The sequence below is a fragment of the Acanthochromis polyacanthus genome, chromosome 2, assembly GCF_021347895.1.
Source record: "Acanthochromis polyacanthus isolate Apoly-LR-REF ecotype Palm Island chromosome 2, KAUST_Apoly_ChrSc, whole genome shotgun sequence".
Lineage (NCBI taxonomy): Eukaryota > Metazoa > Chordata > Actinopteri > Pomacentridae > Acanthochromis > Acanthochromis polyacanthus.
In genome coordinates this window covers 19,391,262-19,418,549 of record NC_067114.1, presented here as the reverse complement: position 1 = coordinate 19,418,549, position 27,288 = coordinate 19,391,262, and the positions used below count along the sequence as shown (strand labels likewise).

Sequence of the window (27,288 nt, the reverse complement as noted above, 5' to 3'; positions counted from 1 at the left end):
AATTGACTAACTCATGATTGTGACAACAGAAGTATTTTTAGTGTGATTTAAGGGTTTGTTTTGTTTTTAAGGTTGGGGTTAAAATCTTGACAGAAAAAAAGATTAAAGAAATAAAATACATTAAAAAAGCAACTAGAAAAGCACTCAGAGTGCAGACCTCTGCCAAGGATAGAGAGGAAAACAGGAAACCCATGCAGTAAAGGATCTGCTTTGCTGGAATCAAACCTGCATCTCTGACACAGTTCTGTTTACAAATCACCTTCTTAACCAGTTGAGCTATCTGGACACCTTGCTCCAATTTGTTGGACGACATACTAACCTATGATGTTTTTGTCATATTTTGGTCCACATACTGAAAATTCAAAGTGATCCAGAATCCAGGATCCTTTCCGGATTGCCACCAAAATTAAATCAGCTCTTCCTCTTACCATAGTCTACATCCCCTCAAAATTGCATCTGAATCTGCCCAGGCGTTTTTGAGTTATCTTACTATCAGACAGACAGACAGACAGACACACAAATGCCGGTTGTCACATAACCTCCTTGGCGGAGGTAATCACAAGTAGTACTAGAAAAGCACTCAGAGTGCAGACCTCTGCCAAGGATAGAGAGGAAAACAGAAAACCCATGCAGTAAAGCATCGTGAGCTGGAATCAAACCTGCGTCTCTGACACAGTTCTGTTTATGAATCACCTTCTCAACCAGTTGAGCTATGTGGACATCTTGCTCCAATTTGTTGGACGACATACTAACCTATGATGTTTTTGTCATATTTTGGACCACATACTAAAACATACTAAAAAATTCAAAGTGATCCAGAATCCAGGATCCTTTCCGGATTGCCACCAAAATTAAATCAGCTCTTCCTCTATGGAATAAGATTACTGTCAAAAGTATTCATCCACAATTCTAACCATTCGTATTCGTAATGTTAAACATTTGTATGTTAATATAAAAATTGTACACAAAATTCTGCTGTCATATGCATGAGTTTGATAAATTAAGGGTTAGGATTGTTTTTACGAGTATGAACCTAAAAGTTGTGAGTGCAACTCTAATTTCTACGACTACGAAGTCTTCCCTGTGAGGACGAATTCAAGTTTATGGGTACGAGTAGAAAAATACTGGAATGACGTCACATAGGTCACAGGGGAAGGTAATCGAACACCGATTGCTCCAAACGCGCATGCGCCATTTATAAAGAGTAGACGCCGGGTGGACCCGGTGGACCTACCGGGGCAGGTGACGCCTCACAGGTCAAGTAAATAACACATCCAACTTCTTGTAATTTATTTATTTCATGAAACTGTACTGTTTTAATTGATATACAGTTTATGGACGAAAGACGGTACTGCTTAGCTTGCACGCCAACGAGCCGGGCCGGTGACACATTAGCCTTCTAATGCAAGGAGGCTAATGAGGAGGCTAAGGAGGCTTAATAACAAAACAAACATAATTTGAGATTATGAATCGTGGCAAACCCTTCTGCCTTTTTTCAAACGACCCATCGCACAACTCTGACTCCAAATGGTGTTCTGGATATTGAGCAGCACGTGTGTTACGGGCTCAGTCGATTGGATACTTATTTCATTGATAATTAACGGTTAACTTACGTGAGGCAGAAAAAGGAAGAGCAAAGACCTGACATGACGTTATGTTACATTATGTTATGATACATTACGGCACTCAAATATAGGGATTTGTAGTTCATAGATTCTTTGTCACACTTAGAAACATTGAATGAACATTTGGACACAATTAATATGTTTTGTGAATTTTTCATGTATTTTATACTGTAATTATGAGCATTACAGCTCTATAAGTCCCAGGTCATGTGATCTTTTGGCTAAATAGATTTAGACCTGGTTTATTACACAGACTTTATTATTGCTTTTGGAGACTATTAATATTTTTTTTAGTGAGTTTTTAATTAATTTCAATATGTAAATATTAGTATTTTAGCTCAATAGCTCCCAAGTCATGTGACCTACAGACACCAAATCTATGCAGGATTAGAGCATCTCATAGAGTGATCAAGACACAGCACTTTTTATTCCATCTGGATACTTTGCATTTTTTATATTGATAAATAACTGTAAATATTAGCATTTTGGCTCAATAGCTCCCAGGTCATGCGACCTAGAGACTCCAAATAGATAATACATTATTGATTTTTAACAGTTTTTTTACAGTAAATATTAGCTTTTTTGCTCAATAGCTCTCAGGTCATGTGACGTATTGACCCCAATCCAGTGCAGAATGATAGTGCTACTAAGGATGGTCAACATACGCCAATTTATATTTGATTACTGGTCTTTATTGATTTTTAACAATTTTTTGACAGTAAATATTAGCATTTTAGCTCAATAGCTCTCAGGTCATGTGATGTATTGACCCCAAACTAATGCAGAATGATAGTGCTACTAAGGATGGTCAACATACGCCAAATCATATTTGATTTCTGGTCTTTATCGATTTTTAACAGTTTTTTTACAGTAAATATTAGCTTTTTTGCTCAATAGCTCTCAGGTCATGTGACGTATTGACCCCAAACTAATGCAGAATGATAGTGCTACTAAAGATGGTCAACATACGCCAATTGATATTTGATTTCTGGTCTTTATTGATTTTTAACAGTTTTTTTACAGTAAATATTAGCATTTTAGCTCAATAGCTCTCAGGTCATGTGACGTATTGACCCCAAACTAATGCAGAATGATAGTCCTACTAAGGATGGTCAACATACGCCAACTGATATTTGATTTCTGGTCTTTATTGATTTTTAACAGTTTTTTTACAGTAAATATTAGCATTTTAGCTCAATAGCTCTCAGGTCATGTGACTTATTGACCCCAAACTAATGCAGAATGATAGTGCTACTAAAGATGGTCAACATACGGCAATTTATATTTGATTTTAGGACATTATTGATTTTTAACAGTTTTTTTACAGTAAATATTAGCTTTTTTGCTCAATAGCTCTCAGGTCATGTGACGTATTGACCCCAAACTAATGCAGAATCACAATGCTACCTTACCTGGTCAGCATACGCCAAAGAAGAAGAAATAGTTTGGCTTAAAAGATTTTAAAGCAAAAAATTAAACATTTTTTAATGTAAATATCAGCATGTCTTCTCATTTCGGTCCAGATCATGTGACTTTTCCACTAAGGTTTATTTTATTATCACACTAATAGATCACTGGGATGACACACATCACTTTTTATTTGAATTCACAATTTTTAAGACAGACAGACAGACAGATAGATAAACAAGTTTTCAGCTTCTTATACTTCAAGCTATTTATTTAGTGTAAATATTAGCCGTACAATTCGATAGTTAACAGTTAAGCTGAGTCAGTTACTTAAAACATCCCTGTATAATACATCTGCGAATGCAGCGCTTTATTTTTTAAACCGGAAATAGTTGATGCGCGGTCGTGCATTTACCGTAAGCTGATGATAAGAGCGCACTGAAAATGTAGGAGTGGCTGGCTTGACTACGGAGAAACGAGAGGCGGCTGGCTTGACCGCAGTAACCTGCAGGGGGGTGCGTTCCGATTCGGGGGGAGGCGATACCGCGAGCAGCGGAGCTTCTACAGCTGATCGCTGCTGCTTGGGACACACGTCTCAATTCTGATCACAGATGTATTAAAAATGACTCCCGAGACACACACACGTTTTGCACACACTGTTGCTCAGTGAAATCTGGCTGGTACAACCGTGTCCGACCAGTAGCGCAAATGCGGAAATGCCCGACAGCAGCCGTGTTGCGGTGATGGACTGGCTTGGCTCCGTGCCAAATCAAATTTTCAAAATCATCTGGTGGGCCAGAAATTATTCCTGACGGGCCAGTTTTGACCCGACCCGTGGGCCGCCAGTTGCCAACCACTGATTTACAGTTACCAATTAACCTAAGCATGTTTTTGGACTGTGGGAGCACCCAATGAGAACCCACACATGCACAGGGAGAACATGCAAACTCCATGCAGAAAAACCCCAGGCTCAGGCTGGGTTGCAAACCGGGGATCTTCTCGCTGCAAGGCAATGATGCCTATACCGAGCCACTGTGCAGCATGCATAAAGAAAACAAAATTGGTCCCAAGTGGTTACAAATTCTCCACCAATGAGTTAATCCACACCCTTGTCAGGTTTGGCTTTAAAGGATGAAGAGACAGAACACAGACACTCATTTGACCAGTGACAATGAAAGTCCACCTTAAAATGCAGCGTTATTCAGATGTCATGATGTCACAGATTGTTGGCATGTTGGATGCTGTCATGTCCATTAAGGTGGTAGTCAGGCCAGAACTCCACCGTTTGTTGTCAGTTTGCCATATGATGCTCTGGATAGATGTGTCAGACAATGTGATCCTGTCATCTAAAATGTCTGTCAACTTCACCAAGCCCTTCAGTAACAGTGGAACAACATTACTCCAGCAGCATTAACTACATCTCAAATGTGTGACTCATAACTCCTGGCCTTACTAATATATCTGTGCAGATTCTCAGGTCATGGGAATCATGAGAACTTCAGTAAGAAATCAACAAAATGAATTTCTTTTATTTAGTTTTGCCTCTATAAAGCGGCGGATAGAGAATGGATGGATGGATGGATAGTTTTGCCTCTTATCTCAGAGGCTTCTTCAGGTCTGTGTTTCTGTTTTTGTTCAGTACAGATAGCCAAACTAAAATGATCACTCAGCTAAATATATATGAAGGGCTATAGTTTACATTTCAGGGCTGCACATTGGCTTGGTTGTTAGTACTTTCGCCTCACAGCTCGGTTCGACTCCTGGCCTGGGCCTCGGATCTTTCTGTATGGAGTGTGCATGTTATCCCTGTGCTCTGGCTTCCTCCCACAGTCCTGAGGTGAACTGGTGATTCTAAATTGCACGTAGGTATGAATGTGAGTGTGCTTGTTTGTCTTTTTGTGTAACTGTGTGATAGATTGGTGACCTGTCCAGGGTGTCCCCTGGACTCCAGCCCCCCTGCGATTCTAATGAGGATTAAGCTGTGTATAGATAATGAATGGATGGAGTTTACATTTCACTTACATATATATTTTCTTGCAGAACTGAATGTGTAGTTCATTGATCTCCAGGTTACAAAACAAAAAATCCATAAAGAAAGAGCGAAAAATATATCTAAAAGAACAGTGAAAACATACTGTTAAAAAACTCTAAAAGCTAAACAAAAGACCCCAAAACAAAACAAAACAAAAAATTTTGAAAAAGAATTATTAATATCTGTAAATATATTTGCAGATTTAAATACAGTAAGCTTGTGTTGTTTAAAGATGTCACTTGAAAAGAACAAAATACTGTTTGTAAATATCTCGATCTTCAGTGTGAACATTATGTACACTCTTTTGGCCTGTTCTTTCAGTAAATTAGTACTTTTTCTGAGATTTTACATGATTTTTACTTTACTTGACTCTACTTTTTGCTTGATATTATCTGTAATTTGACGACAAAATAAAAAAATCTGAAACATACATTTTCCGTTCATAATATACGTAATTATTTCTTTCAAATGTGTGTAAAATAATGATATTTTTTCTGTATTCTAATAAGAGTAATTTTACCATCAAAAATGGTAAAAGAAAGAATTGCTAATTGTAAAAAAAGTATAGTTTTTTTTACAGTTTTGACCTGTTCATTTTATTTGTTTGATTTTGTTTCAGAGTTCATGTGTAGCTACATTAACTTTTTTCTATATTTTTCATAGTATTTTCTGTAATTTACCAAAACAGGGAGAAACTATGGCAGTTGATTCTTGAAGTTAATAACTTTCAAACTATAATATTTTTTTTACAGTGCAGGTAGTTCCCTAACTATTGATTTCTCACTATTACAATAGTTTTGAAAATGTTTTCATATATTATAAAAGTCAAAGGTTCCTCAGAGTTGTACAGAGGTTGCAATAATATTAATTGATGATGATTCTAGGGACCTGAAGAGGGGGCTCTTGACAAATTATGTTATATTTTATTTATTTAACAGACAGTGGGGTTTGCAGTGGTACTCATAGAAAGTCATGAAAAACAGCCCTATGAAGCATAGTATATTTACATTATGAGACTTATAATGAAGCTATGTAGCTAAAGGAAATAGTAAAATTTGTTATACTTCTTTTTTCTGTCTATTTTTTTCAGTAACCTCATTGTTTGGGTCTGTTTTTTTTATCCTGAGTGCAGTTCGAGTTGTTGACCATCAGGGAGCGCAGTTTCCCACGCGGCAGCAGCTCTGTGGTTTGGCTGAATCATTTCATCCATCATACCCAGAATGCAAAGTGAGACACCGAAACCTCAGCAGCAGCCTCGAGCCGTTCAGGTTATCATGGCGATAAGAGACACATCTTCCCCCTGAGCCCCCCGCAGCAACAAAGGACTTCTCCCCCGCTTCATGAGCACACACGCCGGCTCCCATGCAGAGCGGAGACCGGCCCAACTTCTAGCCCAGATTGGAGGAAGGACATAGCGAGTGACCGTCATGGCAGCGTCGGAGCTGTACACAAAGGTAGAACTGGTGTATTTTCATATTTAGCCCCGTGTAGCTGCAAGCTAGCATGTCAGCTAAACAACCGTCCTTGTCGCAGGTGCACCCTTGCGCGAAATACCTTCACATTTTCTGTCTTTTCTTCTGAAAAAATAAGCCGACAGTTTGGTTTTCACCTCGGAAAATGTGCCCGTGTAATAGCAGGTTTGATATTGGCGCCTTAAATGAATGAAAATGGGTTTGAAAACACGTAAAATTGTGTTTAAATGTGTATTTAGATGTAACGTTGGATGTGGAGGGTGCAGCTGACAGAAAAACAACGTTAACAGATGCGGCACAGAGTCGCCGTGTTTTTTCACCTCTCAGTCGTCCTTTTCATCCTCATACATGAGGAAAAATAGCGTTTATTGCTATCAAAAGCGCATTTTTGTGTCGGTTTTCACCTCGTTCGTTCACCAAAACAAAATATCATCCTCATATTTGACATCATCCCCCCACTGGAGGCTCTGGGACTGGGATGATGCAAAGGCGGTGCCAGCCATCATGGAGGCTCGGGGTTTAAACCATAATATCTGGCTTTAGCTCAAACCCCTTTATCTATACATCCTCTAGCCTTCGTGTTGTTTTGATACTCCCGCTTGTCCCAGCTGTATGAGCCCGTTTCTTCGGGCTGGGTGCAGGCTGGGTACCGCTGAGATGCTGCGATGAACGCCGCATCCTCATAATTTAGCATCCCTCCTCCTAGCATCCAGGATGTCTGGGCCCTGAAGCCTCAACGTGGCTGTTTACACCCAAATACACGGTGGGGATGAAGTGACACTGCTGCTGAGTGAGGCCTGGTTGATGCACCTTAAGGTCACAAATGTTGCCGTTGTGTGTGAGGAATTGCAGATGTGCAGCAGAGATGAAGGAGGTTGTGTGTTTGTGTGTGAGGGAGAGGAGATGAGTCACCCATCCCCCTACTTTGACAGCTGGTGTGTTCAGCTTGGAAAAGGGTTGTGGTGAAGAGAAAACGTGATAATTGCTATTGAAATCCCCCTTTAGCTCTGTGCTAAACTGAATCACAGAAGCAGTCTCATTTCCACCGGATCTCCAGTATTTCTTTTCAGCCTCTGTGATATTAATTTGTGTAGACGAGCTTACACAAACTGTCAAAGATGTTGTCAGCAAATGGACACTGATGAAGTGTCCTTGGAGGCTTCTGGGGTGCTGTTTTGTAGCTGACGTCTGACCTCTTTGGAAAAGCACACTAACACAGTGTTGTATTTAGAGCTGAAAATTAACCAGGAATATGGTTTGCATAGCTGGCGCATCTGTATTGGAAATATTTGTAATTGAATGTATTGTAAGACATTGCTTTGGGCTCTGAGAACTTGTATTGGACATTTTTGTGTTGTGTGTGTTGTTTATTCATTCAACCTTTATTTAAGTCTATGTATGGATCCCTCATTTACAATGTAGCTGAGTGAGAAAATAGAAGATGTTGGCACACAAATAAGAAACTTGGATGACAATAACAATAAAAATATTAAAAGGCAAGATCAATAATTTACTAAATACATTTATCAGAGCGTTAACATTTGAAAACAATCGAGCAGCAAAAGCCTGAATTGCTCTTTGGATAATAATGAGTCTCTCTTTGGTTTGTTCTGCATGTTCTTCCAGCCTACAGGAGCACAGTGAGTGAAACTGGATTGTCAAAGCTCGGTAAAAACAGCCGGCACCTGCAGAGTAATCCAATCATTTGAGCGTGTACAGTGAGAGCCCATATTAAAAGACTGTAAGGGGGTTTAAAAAAACAGTAAGAGCCTTATAAATAAATAAAATCCACTGTCTGTCACACCTTACAGGGAGGGAGAACGCTCACCGTGATTAATTTTACTGGTATCACTAATAATAATTCTTGATGCAGAGTGATAAATAATGTATACGGGCTTACAAGCTGCCAAAATGCAACCATGTTTATATTGTCACTATAATCCAGTACTAATAGAAAAGTAAGTTAAGTACTAAATGGTAATTTTTAAAATTTAATTGAAGTAATTTTTGTTTAGAAAAACTGCCCTGTGCTAGTTAATATCTTTTGGCTTTCAGACACCACAGATAGTCTGAAGTTGTCACCATTACCTATAGATTATTGTGATGGTCATTTCTCACTTCATTTTATGAACCAAACAAGGAATTGATTATTCAAAAAATAACTGGCAATGTCATGGAGAGTGATTTTTTTTTTTTAATCTGCAGCCCTAGACTGTGATTAATTTCTGGCACCCCAGGATTGCAGCCTGAGTTCATTCCCTTTTAGGAAAAAATATTTCGATGGTTTAGTTTTGCTTAAATAGCACCTGGGTGTTCAATTACAACCAACCACAAACCAAATGCCAGTAGATATTGACAAGAGGCTGCTGAGTTTGCTTCCTCTGCCAGCAGGATCTGGCTTGTAGCCATCCGTCAGCTCAACTGTCTTATTGCTTCAGAATCTTGTTGGCTGTTAAACGGCTTCAATTGCAGGCGAGTGTTTGGATGTATGTGTCGGTGTGGCTGCTGGGAACCCCACAGTTAGTCTCTGCTTTGAATGGCATAGTGTGTTTTAGAAGTCGGCCTCTGATGTCAGACCCTCTCTGTGATTTGCTTTTCCAGCACAAGGGAGGAAAACACTCTGGCCTTTGTGTGTATGACTCAGCCTTATAGAAGCTTATTGAGTGGGTCTGAGCTGCTAGGTGAGCACACACAAACGCACACAAGCAGCATCAGATTCTGCTCCAGTCTACGTTCGGCTCCCGTCTAACCTGACTGCCAGTCTAGGGAGAGGTGAGCCAGAGGTGAAGGTCTTTTCGTTAGACTTGAGTCAGTCTGTTTCTTCTTCTCGAGCTGAACAGGTAAAACAAATCTGGATCAAAACCGGTAAGAGGCCATGAGTGTGAATGAACCAGTGCTGTGTACCAAGAAACAGAAATGGAAGTGAGGGAGGATATTCTCATGGAAGAGGTGCTGCTTTAGTAGATGACTCAGAACTGAAAAGGCCATTCAGCACACAGCCTGGAAGTTTTAAAAATACACACTGCATTTGAAGAAGGGTTTGCTGGACCACAAGTGCATGTACTGTATTTTTAGAATTACTATACTGCATTGATTCATAAACCTTAATAAAATGAAAACAAATGCTGCTGCATAATCTCTGTTTAATGGCAACCGTACTCTGGTCATACAGAGATGCTTTTCTCTCTGGCTGCAGTACAAGTAGCCTAGATCTGTCCGTATCTTTGAGGTTAGCTCATCTGTGCAGGAGGTGGTGGTGAGACACTAATGATCTATGGTCAGCAAGCCCCAGAGTTCTGTTGTTGCAGAATAAAGAATTGTCAGAAAAAAGAAAACACAAGAAGAGATAGTCAAGAAAAGACACAGACACTGTTTAGCTACCCTGCAGTGTTTCCCCTGGGTTGTGTGTGTGTGTGTGTGTTTTAGTTGGTTTCTTGAATAATCCTGCCTTTCTTTCTTTTCTTTTTCTTTTTTTTACAGTGATAGGAAAGGGAAGATTACTTTGATCAAACACTGGAGGGGGTAGGGGGTAGGAGTGCTAATAACAGATCATGTCATTACTGCTATGAGTTCTCTCTCTTGATAATGATCGTGTTGCAATACAGGCACTTATAAAATATGTAATTATACTGCAAGGCAGCTATCTTCATGACATTAAGACCTCTGTGTAACTGCACAAATTCATTGTGCGCTTAATCTGCTGCAGCACGCTACCTTTGCAGACCACTGTATTGAAACAATATCTGACAAACTGCATGGACTTTCAAAAACGAACGCACATCCCTGGTGCTTCATATGTGCTGTAATTAAAAAGACTTTACCTTTATGAAGCAGTTTGTTACCGGAGTTAAAATTAAAGCATGCCTCCATATCACAAAGTAATGTATTGGTGCCAACATCAAAGACAGCATACTTTTAGATATTATTGCACTGAATTATTCTATATAGTTTCTGGTCAGAGTGGCAGGATCCAAAGCTAAAAGGTCAACATGTGGTGTGATAGATGGGACACATTAGGGTAAATCAGGACACAATCATATGGGTCAGAAAACAGATGCTAGATTGAGCTTGTCAAAGCTGCACATACGGCCACATGCTACCCAGTGATGTCACGTGGTGAAAGTGTTGAGGAACAGCTGATGGAAAGGAAAACACCTGCCGTTACATCACTTGTTGGGGTGTTGCCAGAAGCGCAGCATGTTCGACCTTTTAAACCCACAGACGGCAGTGCAGTAGTGAGTTTCTCCTGAACTTGAAGTGTCATTTTGTCGTATTTAGTCTGCTACAACAACCAGGATGCATTTAAACCTTGATTTGTTGTGTAATTTTGAGGAAGTTTAAATGTAAACCAAATGACAGAGGGGAGAAAACTGCTGCTGCATTGCTCTTTATGGTTTGCTACTGTAAATACCCTGACCTGAGGTATAAGAGCTGGTGTTTTGTGCATATATTTACCACTCTGTGTGGGCTTTTTTTGCCAGTCTAAGGGAAATTATAAATGGGGTAAATGTGAAAATATTGCATATGCTTTTGTACTGTGTAAATGTGTGGTAATTGTTGTGATTTCATTAAACACACCAAGCCTAGGGGTTCATAGAACAAACCTCCACTTATGTACATAGGGAAAAGCAGCATTCTTATGTTGCAAAACCCATTTCAAGTTGTTTAAATCTGTATAAATTTCATGTCATAGCTGAAAAAAACATTATGAAAAAAACATTCATGCTTTGTGTGCTATAGGTGTCGTCTCAGCAGCATCGGGTGGCAGTTTTACACTGTCTCACTGTCACTGGTTTATTTTTTACCTCTGCGTCTAATGGAGAGCATGTGCATTAGATTACTGAGCTAACCTGGTTAAAGTAATTGCGTAGTCATGTTGCATACATTCTGGCATGTAGTCACTGCAGTCCACACAACACGCAAAAGTAGATGTAAGCAGGGTGAGGCTGCATATTCATGAGAAAAATACTGAGTCCAGTGTTTTTCTCAGTGTGACGGAGCTGCAAGGACAATAATTTCATGGAATAATCTGAAAACCCGAGATTAATCATCTTGTTATTAAAACTCAATTCAGGTTATCTTAGCCAGCATCTTGAAGCAAATTATATTAGCATCGTCATTGCGTAATGCGAAAGAAAAGAAATAATATTTGTTAAACTTCAAAGTTGCTCTAGGGTTAGATATTACAGTCCTCTAAAAACACTGATGCACTTTTATACAAATCTGTAGGAACAGGGTTCAGGTTTACCACTTGTCTGTGCTGCTGTCGGTCTGCAGCTGGTTTTTGGAGCCATGTCAGTGGTTTGTGAGAAAGTCCTGTTTTCTCACTTGTGGAGTTTGTTTGCCTCCCAACTCGTGATCGATAAAGGAAGCCAGGATGTTTGACAGACAACCGCTACAGCCAGTCATCTGTCACAGGGTGAGGAACTTTTGGGAGCGTCGGTGCACGCTGCTTGTGTCTGCAGACACAATGGGAAGGTTTCATCCACCAGCCAGTTCTGGAGCCCACTGCTCGATCAGTTAGTGTCTGGTCTTGTGGCGTGTGTGACTGGAGGCATCAGGAAAACCAGCAGACTCACAGCATGAGCTAAAGACTCGCTCACAAGACAAGATGAACAGGGAGTTGGAGTACATGTTTGTCCAAGTAAGTTTTTGCTTTCGTTTAAGCTTCATGTGTCTCTCCATTTAGTGATGAAGTACATATGTCGCCTGCAAGAAGACGATGGACTTAAGTACGTTAATATATTGAAGGGCAAACTGTTTTTCTGGTTGTTAGTTGTCTGTCGAGTGTTATGTCATAGTTAGGTTTTGGTCTTGAATCAGTTGCATCGCCTCTCCCAGGAGCCCCTGACCTGACACACCCTGGGAGCAGTTATGTCACTAAAATCAGCAGGACAGTAATAAGTATTGATTAGCGACAAATCAGATTTTATCTTGTGTTGAGTTTTGTCATCTGAATAACAGCAATATCCTTGTTCAAGATTGACTTAATTGAATCACTGGAACTAGATGGTAGTTTGTCCTTGATCTTGTATACAGGGCTGCATATCTGACTTTGCAGTCAAGGATGCAACCTAGTAGGCTATGTGGAGGATCAATACGCTCTTCTGTTGAAGGACAATCCAGCATAATTTTGGTGTCCTGTAGATTTTAAAGACATACAGTTCATCTTCCTTTGGTGAATGTGTCTGTATACATGTGCTTGGTCATGGAAATGGAAATACATTTTTAGAACACCAAGGAAATGGTGTTCTGATGGAACTGGTTAGATTAGCATTGCTATTTATTCATTTATATGTTTATATATATTTTTCTGACTGATTAAATCAGTGTTTTCATGACTGTTGTCAGTTGTAAACATACTGGAGAGAACAACTGTGTGCTCGTGCCCCTTTGTAACTCGTACACTACTCCAAGAGTCGGCACTGGCCAAACTAATGTGATTAGTTGCTGGGCAGCGTCACAGCTTCTTAGTACGAGACTCTGATCTTTGCCAGTCACTGGACTACTGGCACGCTAGCTGTGCCAAAGGTACAACACTGGGTGTAGCGAGACTATTGAGGGTTCTTCCTACCAAACTCTCCACCAGTGTTGAACTCTGTAAAGCGAGGCGTCATGCTGCGTTTGCCCAGCTGAGCAGAAAAACAGCAGATTCTCACATGAGTGGCATCATGTGACGAGGCTTCTGCAGTCTGGGACCCTGTTGACGGCTTTACTGAGAATAAGTGGGTAAAACACTTTTCGCATACCACCGCAGCTGTCTAGATGGTCTCCTCTGTCAGAGAGTATTGTACAATGTATTAAGTTTTAATCTTATTTCCACTTGATTCACTCTCATGGTGGGTAGCACACTTGTCTAAATACCTTACATTCCTCCGTACAATTGCAAGAACAAGATTATTTCAGTCACTGCACAGCTTATTTCTTCACAGGAGAGCAGAAGAGGAGTGGAATATTATCTGAGGAGAGTTTTCTCATTTTCTACTTTAGTTTATCTGAAATGATATACAATCCAGATTTCGAACAGAGCAACTAACTCTTGGAAATGATGCAGAAATCAACTGGTTTTTAATGGAAATAAGTTCATCTAAGTCTGATAGGCATTCATGAAGGCTCTTACTGTGTTAAGGGGGAAGTGATGATCGAGAGAAAATCCAGGGAGGGTTCAGAGGAGTTGCAGCAGACCATAGGGCCTCCAGCCCAAGAGTGAAAGCTCAGAGCTTGGTATTAGCAGGGTCAAGTCTCTCTAATCTGCTGTTGACTTTGAGCAGATTTGTAAACACTCCTCATCGGTGCCCCGCCCCATAGCTGCAGCCTTACACCCCGAATATACATACACATATACTGCAAACACCCCAATGTCCTGATCTCTGTGACCTTGAAAACCGCCATTCACCTCCAGTGTCCTTCAGTAGGAGCAATCATCTGATATGGGAATATAGATCAAAGACATTTACAACTGAAATGGCGTTCAGAGCATCTGCAAAACTTCTGTGAAAAAGTCAGACCAGCATCCTATTGAAATGATAGAGGTGTTACGTTTGATTTCATTTTCTGGCACACATTTTTGGATGGAAGAGATTTAATTTTGTGTCTAGTCTTTTCTTGTACACAGTCATACTGTTTGCCTCCTCTCGTTTCTTTGCATTTAAATACTCCAGCTGTTTTGTGTTCCTGTTTCTGTCTGTGATTCAGGACAGGAGCCAGTTCAAGAGGAAGTGCATTTTCTTTGTGCCAGCATTAGTTGTAGTAGTACTTACCTATATGTGCATGTAATGAAATTGCGGTGTAGTTGACTGGAATAAGATTAGCTGGTGTTAAACCCTGAGTTAGCCTAATCAGGTCCTGATCTTTTGTCTCAGTTAAACCAGGATTAACATCAACCCAGCTTTGTGCCTCAAGAGCAGCCTTACTCTGCTGTGAACTGACCTGCTGTCAGCTGCAATGTATTGAAAGTGTGGACTAGATGTTGATATCATTATTGATTAATTTAATTTAGTGCACTGATGCTGCAAAATAAGTATCATCCTCTAATATGATCATTATAATATAGATATACTGGGGCTGCCACTAAAGTCTGTCTTTCTGTTGATTTATCTATCAACTATTGTAGCGAAAAGTTTCACTTAATCAATGAAAATACCAAGGTACTAAACAAATGACTGCATGATTTTATGTGTGTATTTAGCAGATACAACTGCAAAATATATCAAAAAGACCTCCTGACTAATAAGTAGACGGTATTTCTAATGTGTTTGCCTTTTGTGGTTTTGTATCTTCCAGAATAGTGCCTGTGGGTTTTTCCTACAGGTGCACTAGTGTTGTGCTGTGCTGCTGTGGTCTGCCATAGAAACTTTGTACAGTGTACAAGTCACGTTTTTGTTCAGTGATAATTTAAAGTGCTCCCATACTTTAGCGAGGAGTAGGTTTTTGGAAACTTTTACACTGAACAGTTTAGGAGAACAATTCGTGACTGTAGCCAAAAATGACCTGCATACAGAAGACAAAACATTTGTCATGGTGAATTAAAGAATCTTAGAAAGTAATTTAAAAGCCAGCCTCCGGTGAAAATATAGATGTTGATGGATTTTAAGTGTCAATGTCATCAATTATGCCGGCTAATCATAACAGCCCCAATGAACACTACCATTCAAAAGTTTGGTGTCACCCAGGCAATTTCCTGTTTTCCATGAAAACTCACACTTTTATTCATGTGCTAACATAATTGAACAAGGGTTTTCTAATCATCAATTAGCCTTTTGACACGATTAGCTAACACAATGTAGCATTGGAACACAGGAGTGATGGTTGCTGGAAATGTTCCTCTGTGCCCCATATAGATATTCCATTAAAATCAGCCGTTTCCAGCCAGAATAGTCATTTAGCACATTAACAATAGAGTGTATTTCTCTTTAGAATGTTATCTTCATTGAAAAAAAAAAAAGCTGCTTTTCATTCAAAAACAAGGACATTTCTAAGTGACCCCAAACGTTTGAACAGTAGTATATACTTTAACCAGTACTACTACTCCATCGATTTTACACATTCAGTCCCACTCATCCTGTGAAAACTGCTCAATTTTAGGCGGCTTTCCATTGGAAGTTGAGCAGGCGTGAAGTCCTGTGAACATTTACAGGAACGGACCCATAATTGATCCTTTCAGTGTTGGTGTTAGATCCAACAACTCCTCCAACTTGGTCAACTCTCAGTGTGCCTGTACTCACAGACTTTAACCGTTTCGTGTTGTCTTCTGTAAGTTTAACCAAATATTGCCAAGGCCTGCGCAGCAGTTTTTAGAGCCACTCAGAGGTACCCACTCTGGTGTAGGTACTTTCTTTTTTCCTTCTAGTGGTTGGAACACATGCAAAGATTTGGACCGCATTTAAGCATGCTGCAAGTATCTGTAGTTGAAAATGGCTCAATGGCTGTGTTCCAAATGCATACTTCTTGTTTTCAATTTAAGAACATACTACAGCGGCCCAAACAAAGTACCTGCTGTTTCTTGTAGTATGCACAGAATTGTGGCATACAACTTCGCCATAATACTTCTTCTTAAGCTAACTATCGAACTGTGCAGAGGATTGTGGGTCAAAATGTCCAGAAAAGCAAGCTGGCTTGCATACTGCAACGTAATAGAACATGCTGGTATTTTTCGCATACTGCATTTGACCTACCATGTATTGGAACATATTGATATTTTTCTGTTGTATTGTATAGTATGGTTGTATGTATATTGGAACACACCCAATGTTTTCTGTGTCTTCGGAGTATCTTTGTCAAGTGTAGGACAATAATTGTTGCCATGATATTGTTATGTCATCCCCAGAGTAGACAGCAAATTTCTAACAGAAAATCTACTTTATAATAAAAAAAAACTTTATAAACTTGACGTATGTCGTTCAGAAAACATAGACGTTTAGTGCACCAGAAGAATCCTGCAGTTTATATCAAGTTGCATCACGGAGGATGTAGGGTTAAGTGTTTTTGCTGCTCAGCCTGTTCTAATGACTAAAGGACAGAATGGTTCTTAGTTTTATTGTGCCATTTAAATAAAACCATAAAGGGGGCAGTAAGAAGTGGCTGCAGCACTCCTCTAAACTAGTTTGATTACCAAATCAGAAGCAACTTCATTGGCTCTTGAAATTTACAAAAAATGCAATTAACCGTTGGACTCAAAGGAGGTAAGCACTAAATATGCTAAATATGCCACCATTTATTTTAGATAAGAGTCAAGGATTAGATGCAGATGGAGTTTGTTGCCTTCATTGGTTGCATGCATGATTTATTGCTGATGTTATAGCTATTAGTTTGTTCTTCTACTCTTCAGACCACCCATATTTTGAAGCAGCACAACTGAAAGTGCCTGATACCTGAATCAGTGTGACCACAAATGTCGCAGGCACATGCGTCAAGCAACATATGCAGAGAGAAATCGAAGCATAAACACTTCAACCATGTGACTTCTGATGTCACGGATTCTCTGACGTCTTTGCTCCTTTATTGTCTCCCCTCCCTTCTCCGTCTGTCACACATAGCACACCAGTCTGGCCACCATCCGTTCCTCCATCCATCCCTCTTAAAGGCAGATAGAGTCGCTGTGCCCTGACTCATCACATTTTTCTCTCCAGCTCTCAGACGCTCATCTTTTCAGCTTGTGTTTCATTGTGGATGATGACGCCCTTGAAGCGTGTAAATGTCTGTCAGTGTGTGTGTGTGTGTGTGGTCAAGTTTCAACCTCCATCTCTCCTTTGTTTTCTGAACCCAGGGGAATTTGTTGGTCTATAAATATGATTCATTGCCCCTACAGCCGCACTGTCTGTCTTTTTGTTCCAGACTTCATGTGTGTGACTTAGTCTAAGGTGAAGGAGAGAGCAAGGAAATGTGCAAATTGGGAGAATATTTAAGTGTCAGGATAATTATGTTTTACACCTAGTGATGTGAAAAACAAGTGTGTATGTGTGAAGATGATCAGGATCAGGAAGTGTGCTCAGTAGCGCAGCGATGCCTCTGTGAGGTGTGATGCTGCTCAGAAATCGCTGTTGCTATTTTTATCCTCCATCCTCCATCCTCCTCTTCTCCTCTCTCTCTCTCTCTCTCTCTCTCTGTCTCTGCGTTGCTAGGAGGCTGGCTGCTGGGACGGTCTCCTGCAGAGACCAAAAAGGTGAAATGAAATGGTGGAAGGCAAGAAGCGATAGAGAGAGAGAGAAAGACAGACGCAGAGGATACTCTTACCCATCGTTATTAATATAAAGCCCATACTCTACAGCCACTTTTCTCTCTTAATGCCCCCTTAAGTAGTTTCAAGTTTGTTAAAAACTTTTCATTCCACACACTAAAGCTCTGTGTTAATGGAAAATGAAATATTCAAACCCCAAAGTCTAAATCTTTTCATGAGTGCTTGAGTGCCTAAGTGTCATCAAATACAATTTTTTGGAACATTTTTTTCTTCGTTTTGTACAAAACCCCCCAAGATTTAGGTAGAGACACTGACATCTTGGGGTCTCACCTTTTGGTTTGAACAAGGTTTGGTTACACAGCAGAACTTTGTAATGACTTTAAACAAAACAAGCATCAGACAAATTTGAAAGTAATCCATTGTCCAAGTTGTTCCTGTGCTTTAGTGGCCAGTAATATTTTGTATCTCATCCTTTTCTTTATTAGCAAATATATGCATGCATTTAATTGGTTGATAGATTAAAATATTTCTCTATTAATGGGTATAAAGGTTACATAATAAAAATTAGTTCAACTGAAAATGCTCTGTCTTTCTCTGCAGATGTACGAACAACATTTCTAAACATCGTCTCAGCTCATAAACTGTTCATTGGGTATATTGTACCAGTCACTCATCACTATCACTTAAATTGTTCTTTCTGTTGCTGTTTTCTTGCAGCGATTGCTTATTAGCAAATGAATGAATGAGTTTTCACTGAATCCATCAGAACTGTAAAAAGAATGAGGAGTAACACTGAGATGTTCCACTTTGTAGATATTTATTGTGCATATCCATGTCAAAAAGATGTGTGGCTGCGACTTTGTATGTTGATTCTTCCAGTTGTTTGTGAGGGTCTCCCCTCTTTTTCGCTGCTGTTTGATCTGTTACTCAGCACAGACACAGAGACACTCAGTGTTAATGTCGGTCTCACAAATGTGGCCTGCAACCAGCTCAGCACTCTCTGTAACTCAAATACACAGCAGAGTCAGACTGATAAATTAGTAAATATTTGTCCATTTATCAGCTGGTAGTGGCCTATTATAGATATGCTCCTATCTGCATGTGTGTGCTGGAAAGTAATTGCTGTACAGAAATGTGAAAGATGTATTATAACTGTAAAATGTCTACATAGTGGCTTGGTGGTTAGCACTTTTGCCTTGCAGCTGGAAGAGTTCCTGGTTCGCGTCCCCGCTTTCCTGGGATTTTTCTACATGGAGCTTGCATGTTCTCCTAGTGGGTTTTCTCTGGGTCCTCCCGCTTCCTCCCACAGTTCAAAAACATGCTGAGGCTAATTGGTGATTCTAAATTGTCCATAGGTCTGAATGTGAGTGGGATTGTCTGTATATGTAACCTGTCCAGGGTGTCGCCTGCCTTCACCATAAGTCAGCTGGAATAGGCTCCAGCTCCCCCTCAACCCTAATGAGGATTAAGCGGTGTATAGATAATGGATGGATGGATGTCTACATGACTTGTCCATTGCAAACCCTGCCTTCGCCCTAAATCAGCTGGGATAGGCTCCACCAGCGTCTCCTCGACCCGACAGAGGATAAAGCGGTGTATAGATCATGGATGGATGTCTGTACACGGTGTATCTTGGTTACATCATTTTTTAATTGATCCTCATCGGAATTATTTATATTAGTGCCAGCATACTGTTATTAGATTTGTGACATCATTATATATGAGTATATGCCTTAAAAAATCCATTATCAGTTGAGTACATGTGCAAAGTCACTGACTCCGTGTGCCTTTTTCTCAGCTCAACACATTTCCACTTTAAATATGATTGTATCTTAATATTTTTGCCTTATCTAATTCCTTACATGTTCTCTGTCAGTTTTTCTAAAGTTTCACACAGATAATATTTCATCTTTCTGAAGTGCCACTCAGTGGAAAACCTTATACCACAGCGCATGCTACCGAGCCACACTGATTGCTTTGTTTGTCGTTCCTGCATTACTGAAGGGAGCAAAGGATTAGAGAAAAAAAAGGAGAACCTGGGGGCTTGAGGGTGTGGAGTGTTGAAGAAAAACACAGCAGTACTGCCTTAAGTCCCACAGATAATCACAGATGGCACAGATTTATACGGCATTGAAAGTGATCATTTTATAGAGTTAATGGGAACTGCAGTAGCTGCTGTTTCACACCGTTTGTGTCTGAAAGCAGGAGCCAGACAGAGTAGGCTGAGGCTCAGTGTGACCATGATGTCATGATTCAGATGATTGGTAGGGAAGCCACAGATGAAATTAACCAGTTTATGTCCTGTTTTGCCCTTCTACAATGACGCCTTTCTCTCTGGCCTCTGTGAAATTGACGTTAGCAGTTTATGTAATGAAGGCAAAAGAAGTCATGAAATCCTCGTTGATCATTCAGAAATACTTTCAGTGCTCACTGTCATGTGCTTCATTTACTTAAGACAGCATTAAGAAGGTTTCATTTCTGTGTTTGTATGCATTTTTAAATAGATGAATTAAAGTGAAAATTCTTTATGTTGAGATGTAAAGTTTTCAGAGTTTCTGCTGTGATGACTTGTGGAGCGTGTGAGGGAGCTGGAAAGCATCGCCCTCACTAAGGTGAAAGTACACATGCATATTGACAATTGGACAGCAGACTGGTACGAGTTTATCTATTATTTTGTTTTGTGTTGGGGAAAACCTGTTAACCTGTCTCTCTTGAGCTTGACTTCAGGGGGCATGTTTCATGGAGTGCACACATGAGGATGCAGCCACAGGATGCCAGCAGTTTTCACCTGTTAAGGGTGAATTCAGAGATCAGAGAGGGGAGGGATTTTTGCTAAGTTTGATCTTTTGTTTAGTATTTCTTTGGTATTATTATGTGTTTTCTTCAGTTGGTATCAAACTGTTAAATGCATTATGTATTTTAAATATAAAGGATGTTAAATTATAGAGATGTGTGGTTTTTAAATATAAGTGTGGGCAGGTCACTGAGGTTGGAGGAGACTAAGAGCCAGGTGAGTGATTAGTGTAGTGTGTGAGAAGGAGGGGGTCAGGATGAAGCTCTGCTGCTGAATCAGCCATCATCCACTGCACCTGGGTGACTCCTTTGTCTTGCTGTCTGTTTGGTGAGTTGTATTTTGTTTATGAAAACTAGTAAAAACTGGAGCACTGGAACAAAACTCCTTGCCGTTTGGCTGCTTTCTATTGTGCCATTGTGTTTTGCCCTTTATTACCGTTTGGTTCCTCCAATTTGTAGAAGTTTATCACCACCTGTAAAAACCCTACAGAGGCATTTCAGAATTCTGACTGTAAATGTCGCATAAGAATAAATGTAGAATGCTTTATATGTAAGTTAAAGTAGTTTTGTTGTTTCCTAGTGACTAAGTACAGTTCAAAAGCATTTTATTGTTTTATTTCTGTGTTTGCCAGTGGGCCACAACAATGAGAGTAAGCATACTAATGTATTAATTTGCTCTACAGGACAGACTGGATGTGTCCAGCATTTAGATGCTTCACTGGTATAAAATTAACTTATTGGCAAATTTTTTAACTGCCTCAGAAAAGGTAGTGTTTTCATTACTCTGTGGTGTTTTGTGTGTTTTATTCTGTCAGCAAAATTAGGCAAAAACAAGGTATGCAGTTTTCACAATACTTGGTGGCAAAGTGATGCATGGACACAAGAAGAATCCTTTAAACTTTGGTTCAGATGTTGTTTGGATTGTGATATTGCTTATTAAAGGATTGTGGACTAGTTGGCTATCTTGAAAATCTGCACATTTGGTGATTAATCGATCACAGAATCAACATAATAAATGTCAAAATTAAGTGGATAAAACACAGGGTGCATGAATGCCAACCTCTAGCTGCTCTGTTGATGCCTTAAAGCTTTTAGCTTTGGTTCCCTTTTGTGTAACGTCAAATGCACATTAAGAAAAACAAAGTTATTATTGGATTTTTGTCTGTGTCCCAGAACTCTCTACACATGGTGTTTTTCTCAATGCGCCGATCACTGCACAGTCATCCAGTGAGCTGCTGTAGCGTTAGGCTTCCTTGCGTGCATGTGCTCTTACATGCGCCTACAATTGTGGCGCTGGATTCCTCAGCCATGTGACTGGCAGTGTTCAGCACTGTTTTTCCACATGTCTGCAATCAGCTGATTGCCTGCAGTCACAAGTCTTAAAGGTCTGAAGCAGTTTTCTAAGCAATAACTCTAAGTGTGTGAATTTTGACTCATGACCGTGCACAGCCTACAACTGTATTTCTCTGTATTTATGAGCTACTATTTGTTCAATAGTCTGTTCCCGCAACTTTCCAGACAATTATAAGCCATGTGCTCATGACTGTGAAAACACAGAGCCCAGTGTTTTCTCTGAGGTCATGCTGTTTTTAACGATTAGCAGAAAGGAAGAAAACTCTCCTGACATTCGTCTTCAGTTGAACTGTGGTGGAGCAAACCTGAGTCACTTCTGTGTTCATGAAGAAATAAATGGATTGCAGCACTTAGAATTTTGTTTTAAAAAAAAAAAAACTAGAAAACATTTTAAAGAGGGTTTTAATATACTGTTACAGATGGAGGTAGTCTGTACCCGCCAGCACTCCTAATGAGACTCTCACTCAGCTCACCTGTCCTCAGTGCACCCAGCTGGTGCTCATCAGCCTGGGTAGTCTATAAAAGGAGGTTTTCTCCCTCAATTTGGTGTGACACCAAAGAGCCAAAACCTTCAGTTGGTTTCTCTTGGTTTGTGTGATGAGTGTTTTTGAGTGTGTGACAGTGGTTATGTTTTGAGGGAGAGGGTAAATGGTAGAGTTCTGTGAGGGTTTATCTCCAAGGAAGTGGTTGCACTTAATATTTCCCCCCCACCAAACAATTCTACCTTTGTTTGAGGCCTCTTTAGTTTGCTTTCTTCTAGCAAAATTAGTGGGTGGCTGTGGAGAGTCATAGCTCCATTCCACCTTTTAGACCCCAAAGGCCTTTTTTTTGTTATTTTTCAAAGGTGCAGATTTTCTCTTTTACTTTCCCTGTCCTGATGTTAGCAAACATTGTGTGTCAAGGTCTGGAACAGAATTGACCTTTGGGTATAGATGGTAAAATCAGAAACCCTCAATTTCACAACACACATTTGTGCAGCACTTTGAAAAACAGGCTGACATAAAGTCTTTTATATGGATGAACCAGAATTTAAAAAGTGTGTTCAACATTTTACTTCTGGTATATGTCCTTTATCTGACAGTTGTTTTTTTTTTATTCTGTCTTTCTGTCTCTCAGTGTGCTCGGGTGTGGATCCCCGATGCAGAGGAGGTGTGGAAGTCGGCTGAGCTGACCAAGGACTACAAAAATGGGGATGCCTCCCTTCATCTCACGCTGGAGGATGGAACGGTGAGGACAATGAATGGACAACGTGGATGGGGAAGAATCAGTCTTTCCCTCTTTGTTTTTCCTTTTTGTTGCTTCCTTCTGCTGTGTCTCATTAGTGGTTATCGGTTTTACCAGTAGCATTCTCCACAAATGAGACCAGCTTGCAAAGATGCCCCAAGGAGCATTTTAAATGTATCACAGTACATTTAATTCATTGGCTTACAATACACACAGCTACCAGCACACTGTTCTTTCTTCTAGCAATCATTAACAGGCACTCCTGGAAATGAGTGCATGCTGATAGCAAAACCATTTACCATATTGCCCTGAAGGTTTAAGATTTATGTGATCATATATGAATGTAACCTCCTGCACTGCCATCAAAGAGGTTTTGTTCTTTGGTTCTCTGGAGGATGAGGACACTCCCGTACATACATACATAATTTTTGCATGTTTAATTATCAAAAAGTCTAAATTTTTCATGACTATTTCGGTGGTTATGCTGCCTTGAAGGAGTATAAGTTAATTTTGGCTAGATTGCTGCTGTTGATCAAAACAATACACTGTTCATTCTGGATGTCGATTGCAAAACGATTTCTGAATCCACCACACTTATCAAACAAGCATCTAAAAGACACAAAGATCAGTTGAAATAGGATATAATAAAGTAAACTCTGAGGATTAACAAAAAGTGCCTGAAGCATCACAAACCGAGGCTTCCTCACAGAAAGAGAGGGATACAACTAAAAACAAGATGTGAACAAGTGGTGGTTTTGGCTGTGAAGCCATAGAAAATCAGTAGCCTGTCTCATGACATGACTTTGTGAGAACATGCATATAAAATACTGTTTGAATACTTGTCCATGGTGTGGAAACCTAGCCTAGCCGCGCTAGACAACCCACGGCAACGAATTTAATTCTCTGCCAGGGAGGGTCTAGTTACCCTCCATAAGGCTCGAGGCTGGATTCTCCTAAAACTGGCCGGACCAATCACCATGAAGTGTAGAGTCAGAAGGCGGGTGTAACTAAGTGACGACAGAGGCGTGACGATTCTGACAGAAACAACCGGCGCACAATAAACAGTTATCTTTCGACTCGACTTTGGCCACAGCCCTTAAAGATTTGAAGCTAAAATTCAACTTGAAAGATAAACAAAGGACGGCACTTAAGTGTTTCATTGAGAAGAGAGACGTATTTGGACTTATGCCGACGGGATATGGCAAATCCTTAATATACCAGTTGGCTCCGCGGCTCCGCTAGTTGGGAAGCTAATGGGACTTAGCCACAATCCGCCGGTGGTCTCGGAACTACGTCAGCCTATTCGTTGCGTTGATTGGTTGTATACCTACCCAATTGCTGCAGAGGGATTTGATAGACAACCTTTTAGCCCGCCTCCCTCCCTGTGGCGCTTCCCTAGACCCTTGTGCCGTCAGAAACATGGGTGTAGCATGGCTAGGCTAGTGGAAACCTGCTATTGGTTATTTAAAGGATCTCCGTTAGCCTCAGAGAGCTGAACACTGAAACATGCGAAACAATTTACAGGTATTATTTTGAAGATTGAAGGATGTATTGTAATGTCTGGAAAAGGATCCACTTTCTTTAGCGTTTCACAATAGAAACACATTTCTCCTAAATCATTTGGTCAGTATAGCTACCCAGTATACATCAACATACCACCACTTAGGGATGGTGAGTGATTACTGGTGTATAATTCTGTTTTATATTATTCCTAGTGTTGGACTGATCTTCAAATTAAAATTAATGTGTGCAGTCTAAATTTTTAGACAAATCAAATTTTGATGCTTTTGCTGTACTGTTTCTTTAAACGTTCATGCACTGAAAACCGTCGTCGTACTGATCCACCACCTTTATTTTAGATGTACTGTATGAATTCCTCATGTGGTGTCATGCTTTGCATAACGTAACATTCTAACTAAACTGCCCTGTTTTGTTCTGTTTTCTCTTAGAGCATTGATCACAAACTTGACCCCAAAACAAAGAATCTGCCTTACCTGCGAAACCCCGACATCCTGGTGGGCGAGAATGACCTCACAGCGCTCAGCTACCTCCACGAGCCAGCCGTGCTGCACAACCTCAAAGTCCGCTTCATCGATTCAAAACTTATCTACACTTACTGTGGTAGGAGGGCCCTTTGATCTAATGTCCATTTGTATGTTGTCAAAGTCTGATACACAATCACACAATGAAATAGTCGCCTTTATGGAAAATAAGATGGCGAAGGAACCTGTTAGGTTTTCATTTGGTAAGTTTGAATGAAGGTGGAGCCTGGTTCTGCCAGAGGTTTCCTCATGTTAAAAGGTTGTTTTTTACTTCTCTGTCCATGCTGAAAGAGAATAATTTGCTTTCTCTGTGTAATATAATATTGTGAGGTCTTGACATTGCTATGTGAAGTGCCCTGAGATGACCTGTGTTGTGATTTAGAATATATGACCCACTAAGACCTACGGTGTCTTCCAAACATACACAGATATGCATATATGTTGCATCTGGTCTTTAAGGTCACATATAGTAAATGTGTGTGGTAAAACCTGTAAAAAAATGAGCATGTTTACTTCTTCCATTCTTCAAGCCCCCACACAACTAGATGCCCTCCCAGCTTTACAAGCTAGTAAGAATTTTACTGAGCTCCTACGTTCCAGAAAAGGACCCAGTAGTCGTCTAGCTCAAACTTAACCCTGCTCGCCTCACTACCTTCCAGGTTAGCCATTCAGAATGTGCAGCTGCTTCACCATCTACCAGGTTTGTTTACTTTCTAGAGCTGCTTCTGCAAACTTTACAATATCTCGTCCATGAGCAAATCACTCTAAATGTTCTGTTGTTGACTGTAAGAGTGAACACGAGTCTTCATGCACTCCCAGCATCTGAGAAACTGACGAGCCAGTGGATTACTTGTATTTTTGATGGCATTGCCACCACAGCTAGGAAAATCCTTAGTACACATTAGGACTGGACCTATATTTGTCATTAATCGGAGCCGAATATCCGGAGCCCAGAAACTATTTCAGGCCAGCCCTAGTACACATTGTGGATCTTATGTGGGTAACGTTACCATTGGCTTTAATTGTATGCCCACAGGTTGGAGTGATGTGGAAACGAATGCTGAGAGAAAATATGACATGTTGGAAACTTTAAGACCAATTAGAAAACAACAAGCAGTGGGTGTGTTAATGTGTGTTGAGTTGTTCCACAGTTTGACCTTGGTCCGGCAAGTGTTTGCATCTGTTTGCTTCTGTTCTGCCCCCTGTGCTCACTTATACCACCTCATAATACAACGACAGTATATTCCCACTAAAGCTGTTCTCATCTACATGTTTTTCTTTTTTCTGTTGAATGATTACAGAATGGTTATGAAATAGTGAGTGCGATGCAGCCCATTAAGACAACATGCTAATCAGCATCAGTTAAACAATTGCTCTGCAGTGAATTTAGAAATATTTCAATGTGAAATGTTTGTTGGAGTGTAGAAAGCCTTGGTTTTGACATTGATTCGTGTGTTTTGTTTAGTGCTGTCAATCACAGATGCAAAGGAAGTCATCTTCATGAAGAGGGCGTGGAAAGCAGAAGCTCAGCTGTATTTTAAAGCTATGGTCATGGAAACAGCCCATTTAGAAAAGGCCTAAAATCAGGAGTTGTACAATTATATTGAAAGTAACTGTCTTTGTGGCATTTTGAGCTAAAAAATTTGAACAGTACATTCTGAGAAAATGTGAGACTTATTAATTTGCTGAAAACGGTCATAATGTGGGACCTTTTAATGGGATAAATAAAATGGAATTCTATTTAAACTGCTTTGAGATGAGAATCTCATAGGATCCCACACCTTTCTAACTGAAAGCAATCCTATTATGACATGCTAATGTGCTGAATAATGTTTCAAATGGACAGTTTCACGCTTTAGTATTGAAGCCTCATTTGTATTTTACATGTTAAGCTTTATATAGTGGCTCCATTCTGTATTTTAAATATTTTCTGCTCTCCTTTGCAAATCTTTGCCCCCCCCCCCCCCCCCCCCCCCCCCCGATAAAACTTGTACCTTATTACCTGTAAACTCTAGACATCTTCACTACTATTGCAAAGTTATGTTGGCTACAATTTCAATTCAAATGTATGACATTTAATATTTTTTGTTTTAGATTTTCCTGTCAATGACATCATGAGCAATATGACATATGTGCTGTGACTAACAGCAACTGTATGTGGTCT

The 27,288-nt window shown here is 40.1% G+C and overlaps 1 protein-coding gene across 2 annotated transcripts in view; it reads left to right on the top strand.

The window, feature by feature from the left end:
- Positions 1-6,252: 6,252 nt before the first annotated feature.
- Positions 6,253-27,288, top strand: part of myo5aa (myosin VAa) — a 60,813-nt gene continuing 39,777 nt past the window's right edge. For both annotated transcript variants that reach the window (XM_022199544.2, XM_022199542.2), the window contains exons 1-3: positions 6,253-6,518; positions 22,975-23,085; positions 25,032-25,203. In XM_022199544.2, the coding sequence (XP_022055236.1) occupies positions 6,492-6,518; positions 22,975-23,085; positions 25,032-25,203 (310 nt within the window). In that variant the 5' untranslated portion in view covers positions 6,253-6,491. The remainder of the gene's footprint in view (positions 6,519-22,974; positions 23,086-25,031; positions 25,204-27,288) is intronic.